Consider the following 22,386-nt stretch of genomic DNA (forward strand, 5'->3'; position numbering starts at 1 on the left):
CATTGCACACAGCAATGGGTCCCCCCAGAACTGAGTTGCAAATTGTGGTAGTCAATAAAAATGACAGTAAAATGTATCTCTTGAATATTTACCATTACCTAGGCATTGGACTTTATATTCATTAATTTCTATTTTCTAAATGGGAACAATATCACCCCCATAGGGGAGAAAATCGGTGCTTAGGGGGAATATTAAAAAGATTAGACATTACAATGGTTTGTAGCCCTCCATAGGACTATAGTACATAAATAGATACATAGTGTATCTATTGAGGGGAGCGGAAGGAGAAAAGGTCTTAAAAGATTCTTGGTGGGTTGCTAATGAAAAAATAGAAGTTGAGAAACACTGCATTAATTTATTCAATGCCCACAACAGCCTATTAAGGGAGATGCTGTTTTGTAAATGAAAATGTTGTGGTTTAGTAAAATAAAGGATTTGCCCGAGGGTGCCCAGCTGCCATAGGGTGAGACCAGGGCTTTGAATGAGTCAGCCCCCGTCCTAACAGTGCCTCTCCCACTGTTCTGCCTTGAATTTGCACACCTAGATCTCTCTCTTCACTATTAAGGGCTGTTAGGAGAAAACTAAGTTGTGCCCACATGCTTGATCAAAAAGCAACCCAGACTGGTGTGACCCGTGATGAGTTGAATGAATGGCTAAGGTCTGTGTCCTGGACCACTGCAGTTATATTTGCAACAGTTCTCTTGTCTGTACTCTGATGGTCATGGCCATGAGATATGTCTATATCTGAAAATATATATATATATGTATTTGGCCTGTAAGATGACAAACTCATCCTGGAATCCCCTCAGTCCTAGGCAAATGGGCTGGTTTATCATCCCACATTTAGAACTCTCCAGTTGGGCATTTGGGATCAAGTTACCCAGAACCCCCTCAGCCTGAAGGATCCTTGAAAGAAATTTAGTTTCCATCAGTCCACCTAGACAAGATAGAGTAAAAGATGCTTCTATGTCCCTCTCACCTGGCTGAACAAGTTGAGGTGCCACTAGTGTGAAGGCTTTTTTCTGCCATGGGATAAGTAAGTACCCAAAGAGTAAGTCATAGAATGCAGTATTCACAGCCACATTCTGTTTTTAGTAACCTGCGAGGCACATCTCTTAGGTAATTCAATCGCAGAGATCAGTGTTTGGGTAGCTTTAAAACACACTACCTCCTCTCACAAATTTGATGCTTTATGGCAACGAGCCATTTTGTTACGTCCAAAGAGCTCACTCAGCGACATCTTCCATCTCTGCTCATATTGGTTTTTGTAGGACGCACCTCCCTGGAAAGATGCATTTGCCCCAACTGTGCTATCAGAAATCTGGTGCCGAATGTAGACCTGAACATCCTCGTCTCAATATAGGATTTGATTATGGGAGTGTGGTTTAAAAAAGGAAAGAGTCTGACACTTTTGATCATGTGAAGAAAATGTTTTAGGATGAAGTCAAAGAAATTTCAAGAACAGGATAATTTCATCACCGGTGGCACTGAGCCTCCCACTTGAGGCTGGCTGACCTTTCACGGAGACTGAAAACCCTTCACCTTCAGATCTGCACTCTGCTTGAAGCCACAGAGAGGCGAAACTTCAAAGGCCAGCTTTCAGGTCACAACTCTAGGCAACACTTTCCTTTAATCAGAGGAAGGGGCTATCTGGGCTATCGTAATTTTCATCAGCCTGTCGAGTTGGCAGCAGTGTCCGACGACAAAAGGAAATGATGAACCAGCCTGAGACTTTCAACTATCAACTTGTCATTCTTTTATTTTGCTGGGGAGGGGCCCCTGCAAGTTTATCTGGCTCTGGCTCTGGGAGCAACAGGGTGACGATCATTTGATACTCAGAAAAATATCGTGACAGGGAGAAGACTGAAAGGTACTGTGTGGAGGACCCACACCCACATCTATCATATAATTATCATTTCTCTGCCATCAGGAAGCACCCACAGGTACGAGATAAGCACTGACGTGAGGCCACTGGGCTGATGGAAATGAATGAGCCCTTCTTAGAGTCCAGGGTCAGGCACAGATGCCACCCAGAGGCAATTGGAACAGCTGTCCTGATGCTTACCTGATTAGCTCCGCCCTGGACTGGGAATTGGTGTATGACTGCAGAATCCAGTTCCAACGAGGGCCTCCAAGGGAAACAGAGCTCAGAGGAAGCAGTGAAACATGCCTGCCTGTGAAAGATGCACACACAGCCTTGTCCACTCTTTTCAGTAGACAAGGTATCCATGGTTTCTGGTCGGTGTGGAATAAGGCAAAGCTACAGTGAATTAAGAGAATGCATTTCTACTCAAGCAGCATCGATAGAGGACCTCCTTCGTGTCTGATACTGAGCTTACAGTCGTGAACAAAACACAGTCTGTACCCTTTGAGAGCTCAAATTTAGGACTATGTGGCCCATCGCATAAGAAGTTCTTCCAATGAAGAAGTTCATCAACAGAGAGGTTTGGGAAATGCTGCAGATTCTGCTCTCTCGGAGATTTTCAAGATGCATTTGCTTACTGAGGGCACTAAGATGTTCTCCAAGAGGAAAAATCTATTTACCTGGGGTTAAGCATATTTTCCAAATTTGCTCCTCTGCTGAGCTCAGAGAACGAGAGATCCTTGCATATAATTTAGGCAAAGCTGGATTCAAAGGTTTATCCAGCCGTTGCAGAACCTTGAAGTATGAAAATGTTGACCCTTGGGAAGGGCTGGCAAGAACAGGATATTGGACCCACAAAATGGACTGGGACTCAGCACAAAGCCTTGGTCCTACAGGAGGACTAGAGTACGACAAAGAGAAGCAGTGGGACTATCGTGTGTGTGTGTGTGTGTGTGTGTGTGTGTGTGTGTGTGTGTGTGTTGGTATAGAGTTGTGGTCTCCATAGTAGAAAGCCAAACGTAGAATCTGAGACCATGGGCAAGGTGACAGGGGAAGGGTGAGGCAGGGACATGGAGTGACACGATGGGCACCAGGACTCACCCTGCTGTACCAGGTTCCAGGTTCTATGGACAATGTAATTATGAGCTCCTTTGTCTGAGGCCGCTGCCTGCCTGCAGATTGGATAGTAAAAGACATCCTCGTCAGAACACTAATGCACTAGGCACAGCACCGAGTTCTTTAAAATATTATCCCATTAAATCTTTACAATAACTGAGACAAAAGTGTTACTAATATCCTCACCTTATAAATGGGAAGTTGAGGCTCAGGGAGGGTTGAGTTCGTAAAAACCTGAACCTAGACGTGTTACCTCAAAGCTGTTTTCTTCAATGCTGCAAAGCTATGCACTTGACACCGGCACTACTCAGCCTCTGCGGCGGTGAGCCTTGGATGAATCCAAGTAAATGTTTACATCTGGGTTAAGACGAAGGCAGGGCTTAAGAACCAAGTACTCTTGCTCTCTAACAATTCATTAAAATAAAAACCATTTCTGTGCAATCTTGGGATAACATTTTATTGTATTGTGTTATCAAATCTGCAAAAACAACAACAAAAATGACATTATCAATGAATTTCCCAGTGAAAATGGAAAATTCATCAACTAGGGAGGGTTTTTTTTTCCTCTAATTATCTTAATGCAAATTATGACAGTGGAAAGCTATGATGACTTCATTTTTATACTCCTGTGCTTGTTCGGCTCTAGCTCCAATTAAAGGCAGATTAAATAGGACACAGATTCCATCAGTCAAGCATTCATTAGACACTAACTAAGTGCAAGGCCCTGGGTCGTACTTAACCAGACACTGTCTGGTGTGGACTTGATGGGTCTGAGGCCTCCTCCCAGGCCTTTGGCCATAAAGACCTCACTTAGCATGTCCTTGGGAAAGATTGTGGGCCTCTGATTTTAGGCAGAGATTCCCCTAGTAGGCCTGCTTCCTAGACCAGGAAGGCAAGTAAGTGTCGCTCATTGCATTAAGCTGATGGACAGGGAGTGGCTGCAGGACCACTGGGTTGAAAGAAAACCCTGATTCCTCAGTGTGCCTTCATGGAAAACAGAGCCAACTGGTCTGCTGATATCTTCCAAAGGCCGGGGGCACCCACCCAGAGTTTTCTATTCTTGTACTAGACCCTGAAGTGTGCCCTGTGACAATCTCACAAAGAAACAAAAAAGGGCAAAGAAGTAAGTTACAACAGAAAATGGGTCTTGATGCATCTGCTTTAATGGCAACATTGGTGAAATTAACTGAGATTCCTGAACAAATTGATCCAACCTGAGGCTTCTCAGAGTCCCCTCATGTACCTGATCATTCAGACCTAATGGCTGATAATCTGGTTCCAATTGTGGGAAACAGTAAACTGGCTCTGATGGTTTGAGAATCACTGTTATAAAAAGTGAAAGGAATACCAGCATGGTGGCTGAGCTGGATGGGTTGCATGTTTCCTTTAAGCTTCAATATTTTCTATATATGAATATTCCTGCTGGGAACAACAGCTTTTGTCTCTTATCAGTTAGGTCACACTTTGTGGGTCCAGAAATATTCAGTATCAGAAGATAGGATTGTATGTCATAGAAGACTAAACTGCCATGAAAAATTATGGTTGGGCAGGTTATCCTGAGCTAAATATGATGGCTCATAATGGCCAAGACCATCAAGAAAATGTGCCTAATTCTGCTCTAGACCATGTTTCTATGAGTACTTAGGATTATTATACTTTTAAATTAAATTTTAATTGCAAAAGCAATATATTCTTTTTGTAAAAATGACTAAAACATTACAGACTGAGCCATAATCTTCCCTACCCAATCCGAGTCTCCTCTCTCCTTTCCCAGATTTAATCACCATAACCCATATGAAATGCACCTTAATAGACCTTTTTCTATGCACATAGGCACATAAACTGTACCTGCAATATAGATGCATGAAGTATTGTGGAATTTTCTGTGTGCAGGCAGGTTCACAAAAATAAAACCATGCCATGGTTAATCTTCTTCAATCTGAAATTTTTCATTTCATAGTCTATCTTGAAGGAGCCTCCATGTTAGAACACATTCAATCTGCAACCTTTTGTAAACTGCTGCAAAATATTTTTTAGTGTGGGGGTACCATCGCTTTGGCAGTTCCTCTGTTGTTGGACGGTTAGGCTGTTCCTGGTGTTTCACCAGTGTGGATAAGCCAGCCATGACACCCTCACACAAATGCCTCATACCAGGGTTCCTTGAGGGGAGACGCCAAGAAGGTGGATGTATTTGTGTTTACCAGTTGCTGCTCAGTGGTCCTTCAATGTGCTGATACCACCTCCCCTTCATAGCAGTTGCGTGTGAGCCAGACCCCATATCTGACACCCTTATCACCCTTGACATATCAAATAGTCCTCACGTCACCCTCCTCTTGATCTTGCCTTTGTATCTAAAGTGCCTAAGACAGTGTGGCTGCCACACAGATGGTGTGCAAGGAACACTTGCTAACATCCCTTCCTAGCGGAATGTCTTTCCCATTGAGGTCCCTCCTGTTCACCTTGCTTCCACCCCCTCACCCCTTAGACATCTGCAGCATGGACTTGTTCTGAACTCCAGACTGGATGAGGTTGTTCTTTGTGTTCACTAATGTCCTCCCTCAATGCACTTAATGTACTTTATCACTTTTGCATTTTATGTGCTATCTCTCCTATTAATCTCTGACCTGCTGGACACCACAGAATGCGCCATTTTGTACCTCTGTTTCCCCGGCACCTGGCCCGGGACCCCACACACAGTAGGCATTCAGTAAGAGCTTTGAAAACGAAGGCCATTGTCATGGAGCCACATTCTCAGCAGAATGAAAGCCCGTGAAAATGAACAGCGTATCAGCAGAAGGAAAAATTAAGCTGTCAATCTTCTGAACAGCAAAGATTTCTTTATTTCAGGTCTTTTAATGTGATGGAGCAGGGAGGGAGTGGGGGGAGAAAAGCTAAAAACTAACAGAGCTGGAGCAATGTTTTCCATGTTTACTCTGGAAAGCAATTGGCATATCACTTCCTTGCCATTGCCTGGGTGGGGGACAGGGGCTCCACCTGCCTGTCGCTGTCTCCAAGTGACCATCTCCCGTCCTTCTCTCCTGCCCACTTAGGGACCACGGTGATGCGGATGACAGCCTTTGATGCGGATGACCCGTCCACAGATAATGCCCTCCTGCGGTATAACATCCGTCAGCAGACGCCTGACAAGCCATCTCCCAACATGTTCTACATCGATCCTGAGAAAGGAGACATTGTCACCGTTGTGTCACCTGCACTGCTGGACCGAGAGGTGAGCTGAAAGGCACATGTCTTCTCCCTGAGACTCAGCCGCGGCTCTCACACGGGGAACGGTGTGGGGCTGCAGGCAATGGCGCTTTATGTCCTAAAGGTGGAAATGAGGTATTTACACATGGCTGCGTGGGGAAAATCTATAGAGGGAAACAAGGCACTATGTGAACCGAAACACACGCTCTAAAAAACCATATCGTCTAGAATTATTTGAGTTCACTTAAGCTGATGCCTCTGTCTCCTCAGCGGCCACTTATTCATGAGTCCCCGGTTATTGGGGCCCCTCTCCTTACCTCTCGGCCATGAGCGAGAGGGAGGGATGAAAGAAGGACAGATGGGTTTTGGCATCTCGGCCAAAATGAGTTGGAAATGACGCTAAGATTCTTACACTTGAGGGGTAGGAAACAGTAGCTAGAAATGGGGAGTATCGGAAGGGAGGGTGAGGATAAAAGTGCACTGAAACTGTGGATGTCATCTGGAAAATGTGATTGTTTCTAGTTAAAAATAGGAAAGCAGGGGGAAAAGGAACATATTGAGTCCATTTCCTTCATTTTCTCTCCCGTTCTCTTTCCAACCCCCCCTGGTATATGGTTGCATGACTGCCATGTTGTCGCCTTTGGAGGCAAGTCATGACTTTCCAAGTCTCTCTGTACCTCCTACCCAGCATGCACGTGCACATGCGTGCTCCCATGCACACGTGTGTGCGCACACACGCCCCAGCTTTGCCAGACCCCTAACTCTCCCAAAGGTACTTGAAAATTCTTAAAAGGGAAAGATGAAATACAGTGATTGTTTTCATCTCACTTCTCTTTTTACTGATAGAAAATATTCTGTGTAAATCAAAGTGATAATATAGTGGATTATTCAATTGTTTAAGGTTTATTTTGGCAACAGATGTGTTTCAAGCTCATTATCTTTTCATTTAAGTTTTGGTTAAGTTACAATGAGTAGATAATTATGGGAGTTGAGTTAAGCATTTCTAGCCACATACATAAACAGCTCAGAAAAAGAAAAAAAAAGAAAACACAATTTAACTGAAATTGGAAAATCAATACAAATGAAGAGTATCACTTTTCTGCGAGGGTTTCCAGAGTTCAGTGCTGACCTGGGCAATCAGTCAAGGAAACATCCCTGGGTTTAGGCAAGCGTGGTGTGTTTCCTCAGGCTGCCTAAGCTTCTTGTCCGCAAGTTCGCTGAAGGATGAAACGTGACTCCTAGTCACGCATCTTTAAAGGGACAGAATTTGCACATCAGACAGACTTCCAGTCAGGGTTCCCCACAGTTTGCAGTATTTTCATTTCACTGCCTTCCCTGCGGTTCCTGTGCATGAGACAGCTCCGCTCTGCAGAACTGGGCAATTATTTATCATTATTTCTAGGGATCGTGTGAGTAAGCATCCTGTCTTTGGTGTGGTTTTAAATGTCTTGTTCTGGACCCCCTGGGAAGAATATTTAACACAGATTTATGTGCCACTCCTGTCAAGAAAATGTTCTATTGGGGGAGCCCTACAAACTTTGTGTGATTCCGAGTGACATTACATTTAGTCACCCTGTCTTCACTTTTAGTGCCTGGAATAGCACGTTTGGGGTGTTGAATATTGTGAGTATGAACAAAGAGATCACGGACCCCTTTAGAGCTGGGGTCCCTGAGATTGTACAGGCAGCTTGTTCCCCTCCAGCCCTCATCTTGTTGGGAGTCGGGGCTCCAGAACCCCACCCCCTGGTTGACATGAATTCAATTGATATCAGATGTAATTTTTCATTTTGATTTTCCATGTAGTACCTTTCCTTTCATGAGTACTTCAGGGAGTCGGCACGCACCTCTTTGTGTGGCCCTGCCTGCCTGTGTGCCTCCCCTGCCTTGCCTGTATTTACTTTGTGAGAGTCAAGGACACCAGTAAATGATCTTTTTTAAAATTTATTTTTCAGTTAAAGTTGACATTCAGTACTGCATTAGTTTCAGGTGTACAGCATAGTGATAGACAATCATATACGTATGAAGTGATCACCCCAATACATCTAGCACCCGTCTGACAGCATATATGTTTAGTTGTTACAGTGTTACTGACTCTGTGCCCCGTATTGTACTTCACAGCCCGCGGCTATATTTATAATTATCAGTTTGTACTTCTCAATCCCAGTCACTGCTTTTGCCCATACCCCGTCCCATCTGGCAATGATCATTTTGTTCTCTGTGTCTAAGACTTTGTTTCTGTTTTGTGTGTTCACTTATTTTGTTTTTTAGATTCCACATGTAAGTGAAATTATGTGGTATCTGTCTTTCTCTGTCTGACTTTTCTCACTTAGCATAATGCCCTCGAGGTCCATCTATGTTGTTCCAAATGGCAAGATTTCTTTTTCTTTTTTTTTTTATAGCTGAGTAACATTCCATTGTGTGTGTGTTTGTGTGTATCACATCTTATTGATCCATTCATCTATTGATGTTCATTTAGGTTGCGTCAATACCTTATCTATTGGAAATAATGCTGCAATGAACATATGGGTACATACATCTTTTCAGATTAGTGTTTTCTATTTATTTGGATAAATATCCAAAAGTGGAGTTCCTGGGTCATATGGTAATCCTATTTTTAATTTTTGAGGTAGCTGCATACTGCTTTTTATAGTGACAGTATGTTACCATTTTGATTGTTGCCCTTTCTTCTTCCGACCCTCACTCCGTAGGATGTCCCACGTGCGCCCAGCTGTGGTAGGTGCCCTCACTGATCTGGTCCTCTGCACACTTCCAGAAGGAAAGGGATTTTATCCAGCTTGTTCCCTGGCATATTCCCAGTTCTCAGCACATGGGAGATACTCAAACAATATTTTGTTGAGGGATGGAAAGAAGGGTGTGACGGGGAGAGAGGGGCAGGCAGCATGACATCTCCGTGCACAGGCTACTGTCTGGCAGGGCAGCGAGGGTCCAGATCAGCAGGGATGTGTAGCCTGAACAAAGAGGGGCTCAGAGGGAATAGGAGGGTGGTCTTTGCGTTTAAGGAGGACTGGCCTTTGGGAAGAGGAGGTGGATTCGTTCTGATTGGTCCCTAAGGGGTGAGAAGTGGAATCATCTGCGACAGTGGTTCTCAAACTTGGCTGAGGAGCTTTAGAAACCCCGGGCTCTGATGAGGCCTGGGTCCATAAAATCAGAGTCTCAGGCGGGCAGAGCACAGACATCAGTAGTTTAAAATAAAAACAGCTGATGCAAATGGGTAGCAAATAAAAGAATCCCCTTTGGAAACCATGTTTCAATGTACTGAAGACTTAGGAGGTGAGGTCTGGGGTCAGAATCCTGGCCATCTCATTGATTGGGTTTTTACCTAGGTGAGTATATTAGTTTCCTAGGACTTCTACACCAAAGTACCACAAACCAGGTGGCTTAAAACAACAATTTATTCTCTCACAGCTCTGAAGGTCAGGGTCTGAAATCAAGGTGCGGAAGGCCCTGGGTGGGCGCGATTCTTCCTTGCCTCCTCTAGCTTCTGCTGGTGACCAGCAATCCTTGGAAACCCTTGGCTGTGGATTCACACTCACCTCCACCTCCATCTTCACATGGACTTCTTCTGCCTCACACCGTCGTCCCTCCATGCATCAGCTATGCCTTCTTATAGGACACCAGTCATATTAGATTAGGACTTGCTCCAATGGCCTCATCTTTACTTGATTATGTCTGCAAAGACCCTATTTCCAAGTGTCACATTCACAGATATTGGGGATCAGTATTTCATATCTTTGGGCGGAACGCAAATCCAACCCATATGAGTGAGTTACTTCTATGTGCCTTACTTAGTCATCTATAAAATGGAATAACAGCACCTACCTCAAATGAATTGTTGGTGAGGATCAGATCTGTCAAAATATATAAAGCACATTGTCTATAATATAATATAATAGTTCTAAATAATATGAACTGTTGTAATTATCTTTATCTGCTATAGTAGTAAATTGTAAGCGTGGGTAGTGAGTTCCCCATTGTGGGATGTATTCAAATATAGACTGCTCTTGGTAGGATGTCACAGAACAGATTCAGTTAACCAGTAAAGATTATGTTTATAATGTCTTTTCAACCTTGAGACTATAGTTGTTAAAAAACCTTATTGAATACCTTCAATGTGCAATGTACTCTGCAGGATGCTGCCTGGGAGTGTCAGTTCTCCACTGGGCCAGCTGGGTGACCTTGGGCAAGTCATTTAATCTCTATGAGCCCATTTCCTCCTCAGTAATGACTATGATAATGACATCTGCACCAACTATAGAGTCATGAGAGCAGCTGTAGTGACCATTTATTGCCCTTGCGTTATCATAAGCTCAGTTTTAATAGATATCAAGTTTCACTTGGAAACATGGCGCCTTTTCCATTATAAGCTCTTCCATTCACATTTTCTGAAACCATAACAGAACATACACCTCTTAAAGAAAAAGATCTTTGATCTCTGTTCCATCTCAGTAAATATTTGTTGGAAGGAAGGAAGGAAGGGAGGGAGGGAAGAAAGAAGAGTCAATGAATGACCTATGTTCCCTTCATTTTGTATATTTATGAGTAAATATCTAAATTACCTGAGAACTTACTGAAAGACCCACATTCTAGCATGGGCATGTAAACAGAGGAAATGATTTTATTCCAGTTCAGAGCTTAGTCACACCCCTGTGAAATCCTCCAGTAAACTGATTGATTCGCCTTACACCTACTTATGTCAGGAACTGTGCTAGGCTCTAAAAACTTCCACAGAACAGGATAAGCAAAAGGATCTGTTTCTCTTGCTTAAGTGGAGAAAACAAAAGCCATATATCCTACTGAGCAAAACTGGGTTCATCTGGGGCACTGTTTTATTCTCTTCTGTAACCATACTTAGCCCCTCATTCTGACAGCTGTTTTTAAACTATGTCTGTCTGCACTACAAAATAAAATCAGATAAAGTTCCCTAACATTTGATAAATGCTTTATTTAGTTGATCATCTTGGCCGCTAGACTGAAATTATCAGCTAAAATCTGCCAACTTTTTGAACATAGCCACAATCTGCAAATACTCAGAGTAACTAATGGTCAGTTCTGGGTGGGGAGGAGGGTTTCTTTCCTTTTCTTTTCTTTTCTTCTCCCGCCCTCCACCCGCCGAATAGAAACAATTTCTTAGAGAGGCCCTTCAAATTCCATCTTTAACACTTGAACTGTGAGAGCATCATTAGTCTTTTTAAGGAGCTGGAACTGAGCACTTTGCTATCTTTGTTTAAGTTCACCTTTATCTTACTATGTGTTCCCTTCCGGATAATCTAAGGAAAGTGATAGCCTACCCATAAAAATGTACGTACGATAAAAGGTATTAGGACTGTGAGTGTAATTTATTTTCTATTTTCAGTTGGTAAAGGATTTTCTGAAACTTTATAATGCCCCCGATTTCTAGGCCAAATGTGAAAATGGAATTTCCTTCCTTCTTTCCATGGTAGTTGTCACATAAGGACTTATTTTTAGATTTATGTGCATTTATTTGCTATGAGAGATTCAGGAATCCTTTACTGTCAGAAAGGAGAACTAAAGAATGTGAGGGGGAACATCTCAGACAAAATAATCAATGAAATTGGATGTGTAGCTGCAAGCTGAAAGAACTATGTGTTTGGTCAAGATGATTTAAGTTAAAATATTGTCACATAGGATGAATCTCCAAAAACATACTAAAAAAAAAAAAAATCTATGAAAATGATGATATCAGGTCAGGCTGCCTGAAAATAAAATAATAGTAAGAAGGCAGCATTTTTCAACCTTTTTCATCTCATGGCATACATAAGCTAATTACTAAAATTCTGCAGAACACCAAAAAAATGTATTTTTTGCTGATCAGACAAAAAATGTAAATATAATTTTCATTCATTTATAGCAGGCAACTATTGTTGGGCTGGCTGTTGTCATTTTTTTATATGACAATCTAAGGGAAAAGAGGTTAGTGCCCCTGACTAAATAGTCAGGTATTGAATGTTTTAAAAATTCTCATGGCACCCTGGCTGGTGTGGCTCAGTTGGCTGTGTATCCTCCCACAAACAAAAGGCTGTAGGTTTGATTCCTGATCAGGGCGCATGCCTAGGCTGAGGGTTCAGTCCCTGGTCAGGGTGCATGTAAAAGGTAAAAAAAATGATGTTTCTCTCTCACACCAATGTTTTTATCCTTCCCTTCCTCCCTCCTTTCCCCTCTCTCTAAAATAGAATTTTTAAAAATTCTCACAACACTGGTTGAAAATTGCTATAGTCCCTGGCCAGGTAGCTCAGTTGGTTAGAGTGCCATTCCTATATGCCAAGGTTGCTGGTTTGACCCCTGGTCATGGCACACACAAGAATCAACCAATGAATGTATAAATAAGTGGAACAACAAATCAATGTTTCTCTCTCTCTCTCAAGTCAAAAAAAGTTTAAATAAATTTTTTTTAAATTGCTATAATAAAGGATAGCATTTCTCCCATGCCTTGAATGAATGCTAGAAATAATCATACTCTCAGGAAAATAAATGTTTTCCACTGCTCTGATCTAATACTAATACTTTTCTCATTATCATCATGTTTAAAACATTGTCAGTAATTACACACAATTCAATCATGCTGTCAAGAATACAATCTCTCTTTGTTTTGTTAGGTGGAACTAGAATTATTGAGATAGTAGCATCCTCACCATTTCTGTGAGGTATTTACTCATAAATATTTTTGTTGATATAATTTCCTCCATTTTCTATATAACTTCCTGCAGAGAAAATAGAGAGGGGGGAAGTAGATGTAAATAAATATTTATTGTTTTTAGAATAATGCCTTATCCTTGCGAATAAAACCAGATGGTCAACTCCCCTATGTGAATTCCACTTGTTCTGGTGTGTCAGCAGATGAAACAGAATGGGACATTCCCAAGGTAGGATGCTCAGCCCTGGGGTCTGAAATCCAGGGGCAAGCCTGCCAGCCTCCTGCTGATAGCAAAGAGGTGAGAGATGGGGAGAACAGGGTCTTCCTTTGTAGCCTCCTTCACTTCTCCTTTCTGGGTAACTTCTAGCAGGAGACCTTGAAGAGTCTCAGAGCTGTGTTGGTGACTGTCTCCCCCACACCTCCAAGGTTGACTTGTCAACCCATGAAAGTCAGGACTGTGTCTGGTCACCCAGTATGACCTCAACTTAGCTAAAACCTGGTCTGACATTCATAGGCCAAGGGCTTGGATGCTGGCTTCAGACTGTGAATTCAGGGTTACCTCCACCTCGTAACAGATGTGAGAACTTGGACAGGTCACTTAACCTCGCTAAGCCTCAGTGTCTCCATCTGCCACAATGAGGATCATCATACTCCCTATCTCATAGGCTTATCAGGAAGGTTAAATAAGATACATCACCCTGTAAATATTAGGTGATATTAGTTATCTTCATGATGGACAATAAGGTGGAAGGCGGAGCGTGAAAGACATATGTGTATGTTCCGCACACACAGCAGAGAAGCAGGCAGACTCTTGGTGTTGAGTGAAACACAGAGGTAATCTAGCTGCCAGAATTCAGGGATGAATGTTTACACACGTGTACCCAGGACCTACCAATGTTTGCTTTATCCATGGCACAGTGCTGGGCATCAGGAATGCAAAGATCAAGCGGCCTGATGAGGAGGCAAAGCAGGCAGGTTAACAGCAAACACAAATGTGTGTTGTTTGAACGAAGCCTTGACAGATGAATGGAAACGTGCAATGAAGAAGCTGAGTGAAGGGCACTGTTGGGAGAGGAACAGCATGAGCAAAGAAATGGCACATTCATATGTCGCTAGAAGAAAGACTGAGGAATTGAGGGAATCATGTAGACAGATACCGAAAAGGGCAGGGAGTTGATACAAGATTGCCAAGGGCTTCACATGTCATCCTACCGATTATAGGTGTATTCTACCATAACTGCAATACCACCCACCATATTTAAACATTAAACACAGCTCTGTTAAACACGGTGTTCTCAGAGCTGTGACTTGGAGAGAAAGCTGGCAAGTGAAAGGAGAGATCAGTAATAAAGCAAAGCCATTGGAAGGCAGATGAGAATGCTTGGTGAATGATGAGCTTTGATTCACAGAGATTTCTAGCCTTCTCAGGGGGAGAGATGAGGAGTTAGCACTTGAGTCTAAATTCCCCAAGTTGTGAATCAGATTAGTGGGCAACAGCCTATTTTGTGTCTTCTGTTTCTGTGCACCTTCAAGTATTAGACAATGAGCAATTACTTGGCACATGTTGAATCAAGACTTCAACTTTGTCATTAAGGAAGATTCGTCCTTCTGGATTTAACAAATGTTTAATTCTCTAAGCTTTTTCCTTTTTTCTTTCCCTTTTGTGTTTTTATATGGTAAAGTAACTTAAAATAAGAGTGATGAAGAATTTAGAGTACTTCTGTGATTTTTTTGTCATTTTAAATCTCTCCATCTTACATGAAGTACCCTATAAAACTGAAGAATTTTTTTCTTTTTTGGAAAAAAAAATTTCTTTAGAGAGCAGTTTATTTCCCTTTATCAGCCAAGAACTGATTAGCATATTAAGGAATGTTTTGCTTCACTGACAGATTTTCCAGTTACTGTGCTGAAATGACATTGTTCTAAATCCCATCCCTGAGAAGTCCTGGTCAGAGATGCCCTGCAATTTGGGAAGACTGTCTAGTTCAGTTTTGACTTGGAACTGGTGGAGAAAATTGGGAAAATCTTCATATCTACCATATTGAGAACAACCATCATTTAAGAAAAGTAGGTTGAGAGTCTTTGGAAAGTAGCTATTTCAAACTGGCCTTTAATATGCTCGCTTCTATCCTGGACCAGATTCATTACAACAGCTGGGGGACACGTCCATTGTAAAGCATTTTAAGGGAAGATGACCAGTAGCTACAGCACTTAGATGAAGGCAAGCCAGCAGTATACCTTTTCAAGACGTGATGACATCTCAAAATGCCTCAGATTCATATTTCTCTCAGTTTTGTTTCAAGGGGGTATCTCGTTTACTCTGCTTTTCTATAAGATGAAAGCTTGTTGATAATATGAGTTGGTGTTCCAATAAATCATATTTATTGGATATATGGCACTATGATATCATAGTCAACAATAAAAGGACTTCAAATTACATGGTCGTCTATTAGATTAGAGGCAAGCATGGTTTTTCTTTCAGGGCCAGATAGTAAATGTTTTAAGTTTTGTAGGCCAAGAGGCAAAATTGACAATATTATGTAGGTACTTATATAACCATTTAAAATGTACCCATTAAAAAAATTAAAAGCATTTTTAGCTGATGAGCCATTAAAAGCCAGACAGCTGGCTGGATTTGGTCCATGGGCCATCATTGGCCAATGCCAATCTATTAAATCATTGGTCAGGATGGTCAAACAGTAGCAGTTTCACCTATTGATTAATGCATGTATTCACATGTGTATATCTGAGGTCCACTCTCAAAATATTGATCACACTTATTAATCACACTAGAAGGTGGATTATAGGGGTAGGAATTAGGTCATGAATAATGGGTCTGATTTCATATTTTTGTCAGAACAGGCCATTCCTCATGATTAAGACACATAATTATAGGTGTGTATTAATTAATTCTAAACTCAGAATTTGGTTACAGTAATTAAAGCAACTAGTTCAATCCAAAAGTAATAAAAGAGAAAATGCTATCTAGACATACACTGCTATACTGGATGAACCCACTTGGAATGACTGTTTTTGTTACATGAGAGACCCAATAGCAGGGAAGATGGGGTGCAAGAGGCCCCAGAGGTGGGGAGGGAAGACTTCCCAGATGAGGGAGCTCTTCCTTGAGCTGAGTCTGGAACTGGATGAAATCATTCATGAAAGCTCTGTGGTTCTGGGAATAGCAGCGGCTTGAGGAACTGGTAGCCATAATTACGATTTCCATGTCGCTGCAAATACTCCTTTGCTACGTCACCATTAATGCTCCTGAGGGCTCTGTTGTATGGAAGGAGGCAGCACAACACAGACAGCAAACCCTTCTCGTTGGAACCACGCCTGCGTCTCTTCACCTGTAAGATGGGAATCATAACAGTGCCTCCCACAAAGGCCTGTTTTGAGGATTAAATAAATTAATGCAAGCACATACTTAGAAGAGTAGCAGGTGTGGTTTAGTTATTGCTGTTAACTGTATTTTCTAGTTTGGGTGCAGTGACCATGTGTTGTTTGGGTAATAAAAGTGCAATTCTGCTGATCATTTTAAAAGCAGTGTATCTGGGTCCTGAGGGCAGAGGATTTCAGGTTAGGAGCCCACACCACACGGGAGAAGGCGGGCAAGACTCCCCTTTGAGTTCAGAGTCCGGTTTCTACATGAGCCAGTTTACTTGTTGACAAAAAAGTGGGAGTCGTACCAGGCATCATGCCTCCGCCAGTGTTGCTCAGATCACAGGCAATGCATTTCAAATGTCAGGGGAAAACTGTTTGCAAGGGTGTACTAAGGTAAAGCTTGTCAAAACCTCCTCGCCTGCAACAATCAGCACTCTGGTTTCGCTAAGGGGCCAGGCTGCAACGGTGGCTTTTCCCTCACCCGCGTGCTTGCTGACCAGCTGCTTACTTTCTCTTGCGCCACTTCCGACAGGCGGCTTAATAGATCTATCGTGGTGTGTGTTTCTGTGCTCTTAAGACAGACATGGGAAATGAATTTCTTTTGACCTTTGCGAAGAACAGCTATAGAAATAACTGTTGAAATTCAATGAACAGCATCTCTATTTATGAACCTCAAGAGCAAGAACCAAAATTAAATTCCTTTAGATGTTCTCTCTCTCTTATGAACTGTTTTTGCAGACTTATTTTTCTCTGTGGAAGACTCCCCAAGTCTTAATTCCAGTTTTCTGTCTCCCTGGGCTCTGGATTTCGGGGAGGGTAAGAATTCAGAGACTTCCGCATTCTCACCCCTTCCTGATTTTACTTTCTCTGACACGTGAGAGAGGATATGCAGTGTACTCGCACGGACAGCTATAGTGTGGGACAGTTATGACATCCATTTTTTCAGCCAGGAATTAAATTAGGGTCATAACACTGGCAAGATTACCACACCCATTTTACCATAATGATACCCAGTTTCCGAGGGCTGGTGTGACTTTCCTGAGGCCCATGCTGGAGAGCCAGGGAACTGGACTGGATCCCAGAGCTTCTGCTTCTGATACAGCCTCAGCTGCTGAGAGCAAAGCATGGGCCATAGAGAGGAGGTATCTAAAGGACAATCTTATAGTTTATCAAACTTGTATCGGGGATTTCTTTGTTCTTTGCTCTGAGCCTCTTCACACATTGTGGAAGCTTGACTCAGTTTCCCTCAGCTGTCCCATTGGAAAGGCTGCTTGGTGTACGTAATGGCTCAGAGGTTGGGACTGGAATCTAAACTCCTTTGGAGCAATCTGGTCTGTGCACCCTATTACCAATGAAGCTGGTTGATGAGGACATTCATGAATCTGGGGCCAAATACGCTTGCTAATATTTTATGCTTTAATTAGAGACTTAGCCCTACCCAGTAACGGGTGGTATGGCACAACCACAGGCCACACCCACCTGGGTGGAACGCACCCCAGAAATCCTCTTCCAGACTGGGGCAGAGTCTGGGGCAGAGAGAAGTGGGGGGAGAGTGAGAAAAAGAGAAACAGGAGAAGAGAGAGAGCCTGCTGGGGAGATGCCACACTCACACTCTGATACCTCCATCCCTTTCCACAGTGCAGAGTGGGGGCAGGGTGGCCCCTAGCTCATGAACCACTTTTGCAGCTGGGAAGATTTCTTAATAAGCACCGGTTCCTCTGAATGCACACAGCGCCCAGGGGCAGAGCCCAGAGTGTACACTGAACTCAAGTCCCTCCGTCTAGAGACCTGAGGATGGCAGAACGGAACTTCCATCCTCAGCCTAGTTCTCCTCTCCTAGGGACTCACTGTGCATGAAGAATTTTGGAGGGGTTTCAGCACACAGCAAATTTCCTATTAGAGAAAAGGGTTAATGCCATCCGAAAGCACCCAATGTGACAAATGTTCCCACTGATGGGTGGGCAGAGGGGACAACCAGGGCCTTGCTAACTAACAGCTTCTTCGGTTGTGGGGAGTGGAAAAGGCACAAGATGTTTGTGACCTGGACTTAGTGTTCTCTGCTCTGGAAACATGGGACCCTTCCCACTGGAGCTGTGTCCATTCTGAGCGAGGTAGGGGCTGTCTGCCACGCTGCCCGGAGGGAGGTAGCAGCTTCACCCTCCAGCAGGCACCCAGACGGAGCTCCCGCCCTGACAGCAGTTGACATTGGAGCAGATAACGGGATTACCTGGTCTGCCAGGATGACAAGAGCAGTGGCTTCAAAGAGTGTCTTTTTTAAGTAACATTTGTTTATAGTGGTGCTTTTAAAAATAGGGAATATAGTCATACAAGCAAGAAATCAGTCAGATAAGTCCCATGGTGAGATGTGACTGGATTGTTTTGTTTCTTTTAAATCAACTTCAAATCAAGCATCAAATATTTCTGCTTTAAAAGCCTCCTTCTCTGGGAAAAAAAAAAAAAAAAAAATTCTGTAACTTTCCCTAGAGTTAGGGTCTTATTCTCAGGTCTATACACAGATTCAGGAAGATGGGAGGAGGGTACATGAACATGGATGAGAAAAACACTTTGTGTTTATTTTTATAAACCATTAACCACAGTTTTCTGTTTTCTACTTCTTTGGGGAATACAAGCAAATCAGGGCAATGTCAGCTGTTCCTACGACTGTTAGCAACCAAAATCACACATATTTTCATCTCACATCACAGTGGACACACACATATCACAAATCACCCCACCCTCTGCTACCTTGAAATTAATCTAATTATTAGATTTAACACTTGATTTTTATTGATGAGTTGACTAAGAAGTATATGCGCTACCACAGTAGTATCTATACTATTTTGATAACTGTATTTCAATATAACTGTCTTCCTTTGTCATCCTATGTATTTATTTTTTGTGTTTAAAAACATATTCTGATAAAGGGTCCATAAGCTTCATCAGACTGGCTAAAGAGGTTCATGGTGCAAAAATGTTTAAGAACCCTGGCTTAGAGCAATTGCATACAAGCTTTATCTCCCTTGCTTTATGCTCCTCCTTCCCTTGGGGAGAGCAGGGTTCATTCTCATACACTCCATCTCAACAGACAGAGACATTCTTGATGACCACTCAATACCTTTGTCCCCCCTTGTGTCTACCTATCACATGATGGGGCTCCAAGGATGCTTCAGTACATGACCTTCCAATGAGTCTCATAACCGATAGGAAAGGAAATGAGAAAAGTCATCAAATTGTGAATTGTAAACTTGGGTGTGTTGCTCCAAATGAATCCAATTATTTACTCCAACAGTTGGTTCTAGGGAAGGAATAGCAACCTGGATGTTGGGTTAGAGTACTACATTGTTTGGCTGGTAAATCTTGTAGCCACGGGCAGAGGCAGCCACAGTGTACTCACTCAAGGAGGAAAGATAGATTAAACTTTACACACCTTCTCTGAAGGCTGTCAGTGGCTGGCTGGAGAGCTGTGTTGGGAAGGATTCCGAGTCACACTAGGTTTCTTCAGCTGTTGATTAGTGATGTCTTTCCTGGCAGTAGAAGGTAGGAGTGAGGGCACTCTTGCCTTATTATTTGTCATCCATGATCTTTAAGGACAGATCAGGAAAGCATGGGGTTATTGAATCCTTGGTTGAGTTGTTCATTGTTTTATTGTGTTCATTTCCTCTCTGGCATACTCTGCACCAGGGGATGGGATGGCAGGAATAAATAAGTCATGGTTCTTACCTTTGAGATGTTCAGCCTAACTAGTGAGTCTCAAATACAAAAAGGAGTTACAATATTGTGCCTACATGCTTCCTGCTACAATACAAGGCCATGCTAAGAGCAAGCAAAAAGGAATTCTATGACCACTCAGAGATGAGAACTATTCTGCTGGCTATGTTAGCCATTGAAACCTGCCCCCTTCCCCCCAAATTCTATTTTTGATCATCCAGAAAACATTTCTCAGATTGCTGCCTCCTACACTCAGAAACAACACAGTAGCCCCTCATCTGAGCATGGACACTAAGAGAACCGTAACAACAGTGTCTTCAGAAAAGAGAAATATTACTTCAGTGAAAAAATAGTATCTAGAAAAACGTCTTCTGTGCAATGGTCCTACTTGGCTATTTGCCCTACTTGGTTCCAATTAATAAGTTAAGGGAAGACATTTAGCCACCCATAAATGTGCACGGTCCCCCCATGTATTGCCTATGCAGAAGGGGAGCCAGGATGTGGGCAAGGGAAAGAAGAGAGGAAGGGATGGGTACAATCACCTGACTGCGGCACCACCTCTGCCTTTGCCCCTCGCTTTCATGAAAGGAGGAGGCAACATAATCTCATCTGCCCCCAAACTCTACTTGGACTTAAACTAGGCATCTCTGTCTCCAGATTGGGATCTGCCTTCAGATCACAGACTTTCTGTTCACTGCCCCCAAAGGAAACAAGAGTGTCTTTCCAGTTCTCACCATCCTGATCTCTAGCTGGTATTAATCTACAATGGGATAATTTGACCCAACTCCACTTTGGTGGCCCCTGGACATAACTGTCTTAGGAAATCTTCACTTCTGACTTTGAAAGGCCAGTGGAAATAAATGCAAATTTCTCACCAGGACCCTCACAACTGGCCTAACATTTACCTTACAGGAATTGGCCAACATGTGAGCAAAAAAGGGAATGTTTTTGGTAAAATCATGGCAAAAAAAGAGTACTTCTTATGAGGTTGATAAATTTGAGGTAAACACTCATCCCAGATTAATGAGATCAGGAAACTAGAGGAGAAGATCAAGACCTACAGACTTGATATGATTATTTAAAGGTTGTCTCTGTTGCCAGACATTGCAAATGCATTATCACACTCATTCCTTCAACAGCCCATGACACAGTGCTGTTATTTCCACCTTACCCATGTGGAAGCTGAAGGTCACAGGCACTAGAGTGGAAGCAGAATCACACCCAGGTCAGTGTGAGCCCAGGGAGGCTATCGTCGTGATTTGTTGTGCCACCCAGCAAACAGGATTTGAAGGCATTCCAGACCAAGACAGGCCATCGGGCCATGAAGGAACAGAAAATCAAAGGGAAGGGAATAAGTCACTGTCTTCTAGAGCCTTAACGTCTTAGTTTGGGTCTAAAGCAAGACTGGTCAGACTGGAGGGTGTGGAAAAGCTAGTCTGGATCCTCTGAAAGATGTGGAATGACTTGATCTCTCTGGAGGCCAGTTCCTAAGGAGGGACTCATTGCTAAGAATCCAGTTCTGCCATGGACACCTGTGGCCTCTGAATTCAGATGCCAGCAGATGAGACAGGGGAAAGACCAGCAAGTGCAGTGGCTTCCTTCGTGTAACCTCCTTGGTCTAAGATCCAGTCTGACTCAAGCTTTCTGATTCTATCTCCTGCCACTATTTCCCTAACTCACCCTACATTCCACTCACATCAACATGTTCCATTTCTCTTGAAGATGATGTACTTCTTACTTTTGCATATTATGGTAGCCAGCCCCCCAATTGGCCCCAACTGTTTCTCACTTCCTGGTCTCCATGCTCCTATGTAGTCCCCTCCCAAACTGAACACGGGTGGCTGGTATAACCAATCAGATCTAGCAGAAATGACATTGTGGAACTTCCCAGGCTAGGTTACTCTTGTTCTTTCTTGCTATGCAAAAGCCAATAGCTATGTTGTGAGGACACTCAAGTAGCCCTATGGAGGGAACCACATGGCAGAAAACTGAGGCTGCCTCTCAACAGCCAGCACTGACTCATCAGCCACATCACTGAGCCATCTTGGAAGCAGATCCTCTAGCCCCTAAGTTTGGGGTGATTTGTCATGCAGCAATAGATAACTAATACACATATGTTATGACCTCTGCTAAAATTGCTCTCATTTCCCTGTGACCCTGTCAGATCTGGTTTGAATATCTCCTCTTTGGAGCCTTCCAAGACCTCCTTGGCTGAAGTAATTGCTCCCTCTTCAGTTTGCCCACAAATTATTTATCATCCTATTAATGCAGTTATCACATGGAATAGCAATGGTTTGATTGTAGGTCTCTCCTCTGTCAACTCTTGGCTTTATAAGAAGGTTTTCAGTGTATTCATGCTTTAGAGAGGTATTGTTCCTAATAAGGAGTCAGAAGTGGTTGAACAGATAAAGAGTGCATATAGGAACCTGGGGAAATT

General features: G+C 42.9%; 1 protein-coding gene across 1 annotated transcript in view; it reads left to right on the plus strand.

The window, feature by feature from the left end:
* The window catches only part of CDH13 (cadherin 13), a 1,018,642-nt gene that overhangs the window by 770,468 nt on the left and 225,788 nt on the right, over positions 1-22,386 (plus strand). Inside the window, exon 7 of the mRNA XM_090259850.1 lies at positions 6,031-6,209. Within this exon, the coding sequence (XP_090115976.1) occupies positions 6,031-6,209 (179 nt within the window). The remainder of the gene's footprint in view (positions 1-6,030; positions 6,210-22,386) is intronic.

Source organism: Furipterus horrens, unplaced genomic scaffold (assembly GCF_987537825.1).
Source record: "Furipterus horrens unplaced genomic scaffold, mFurHor1.1.pri manual_scaffold_13, whole genome shotgun sequence".
Lineage (NCBI taxonomy): Eukaryota > Metazoa > Chordata > Mammalia > Chiroptera > Furipteridae > Furipterus > Furipterus horrens.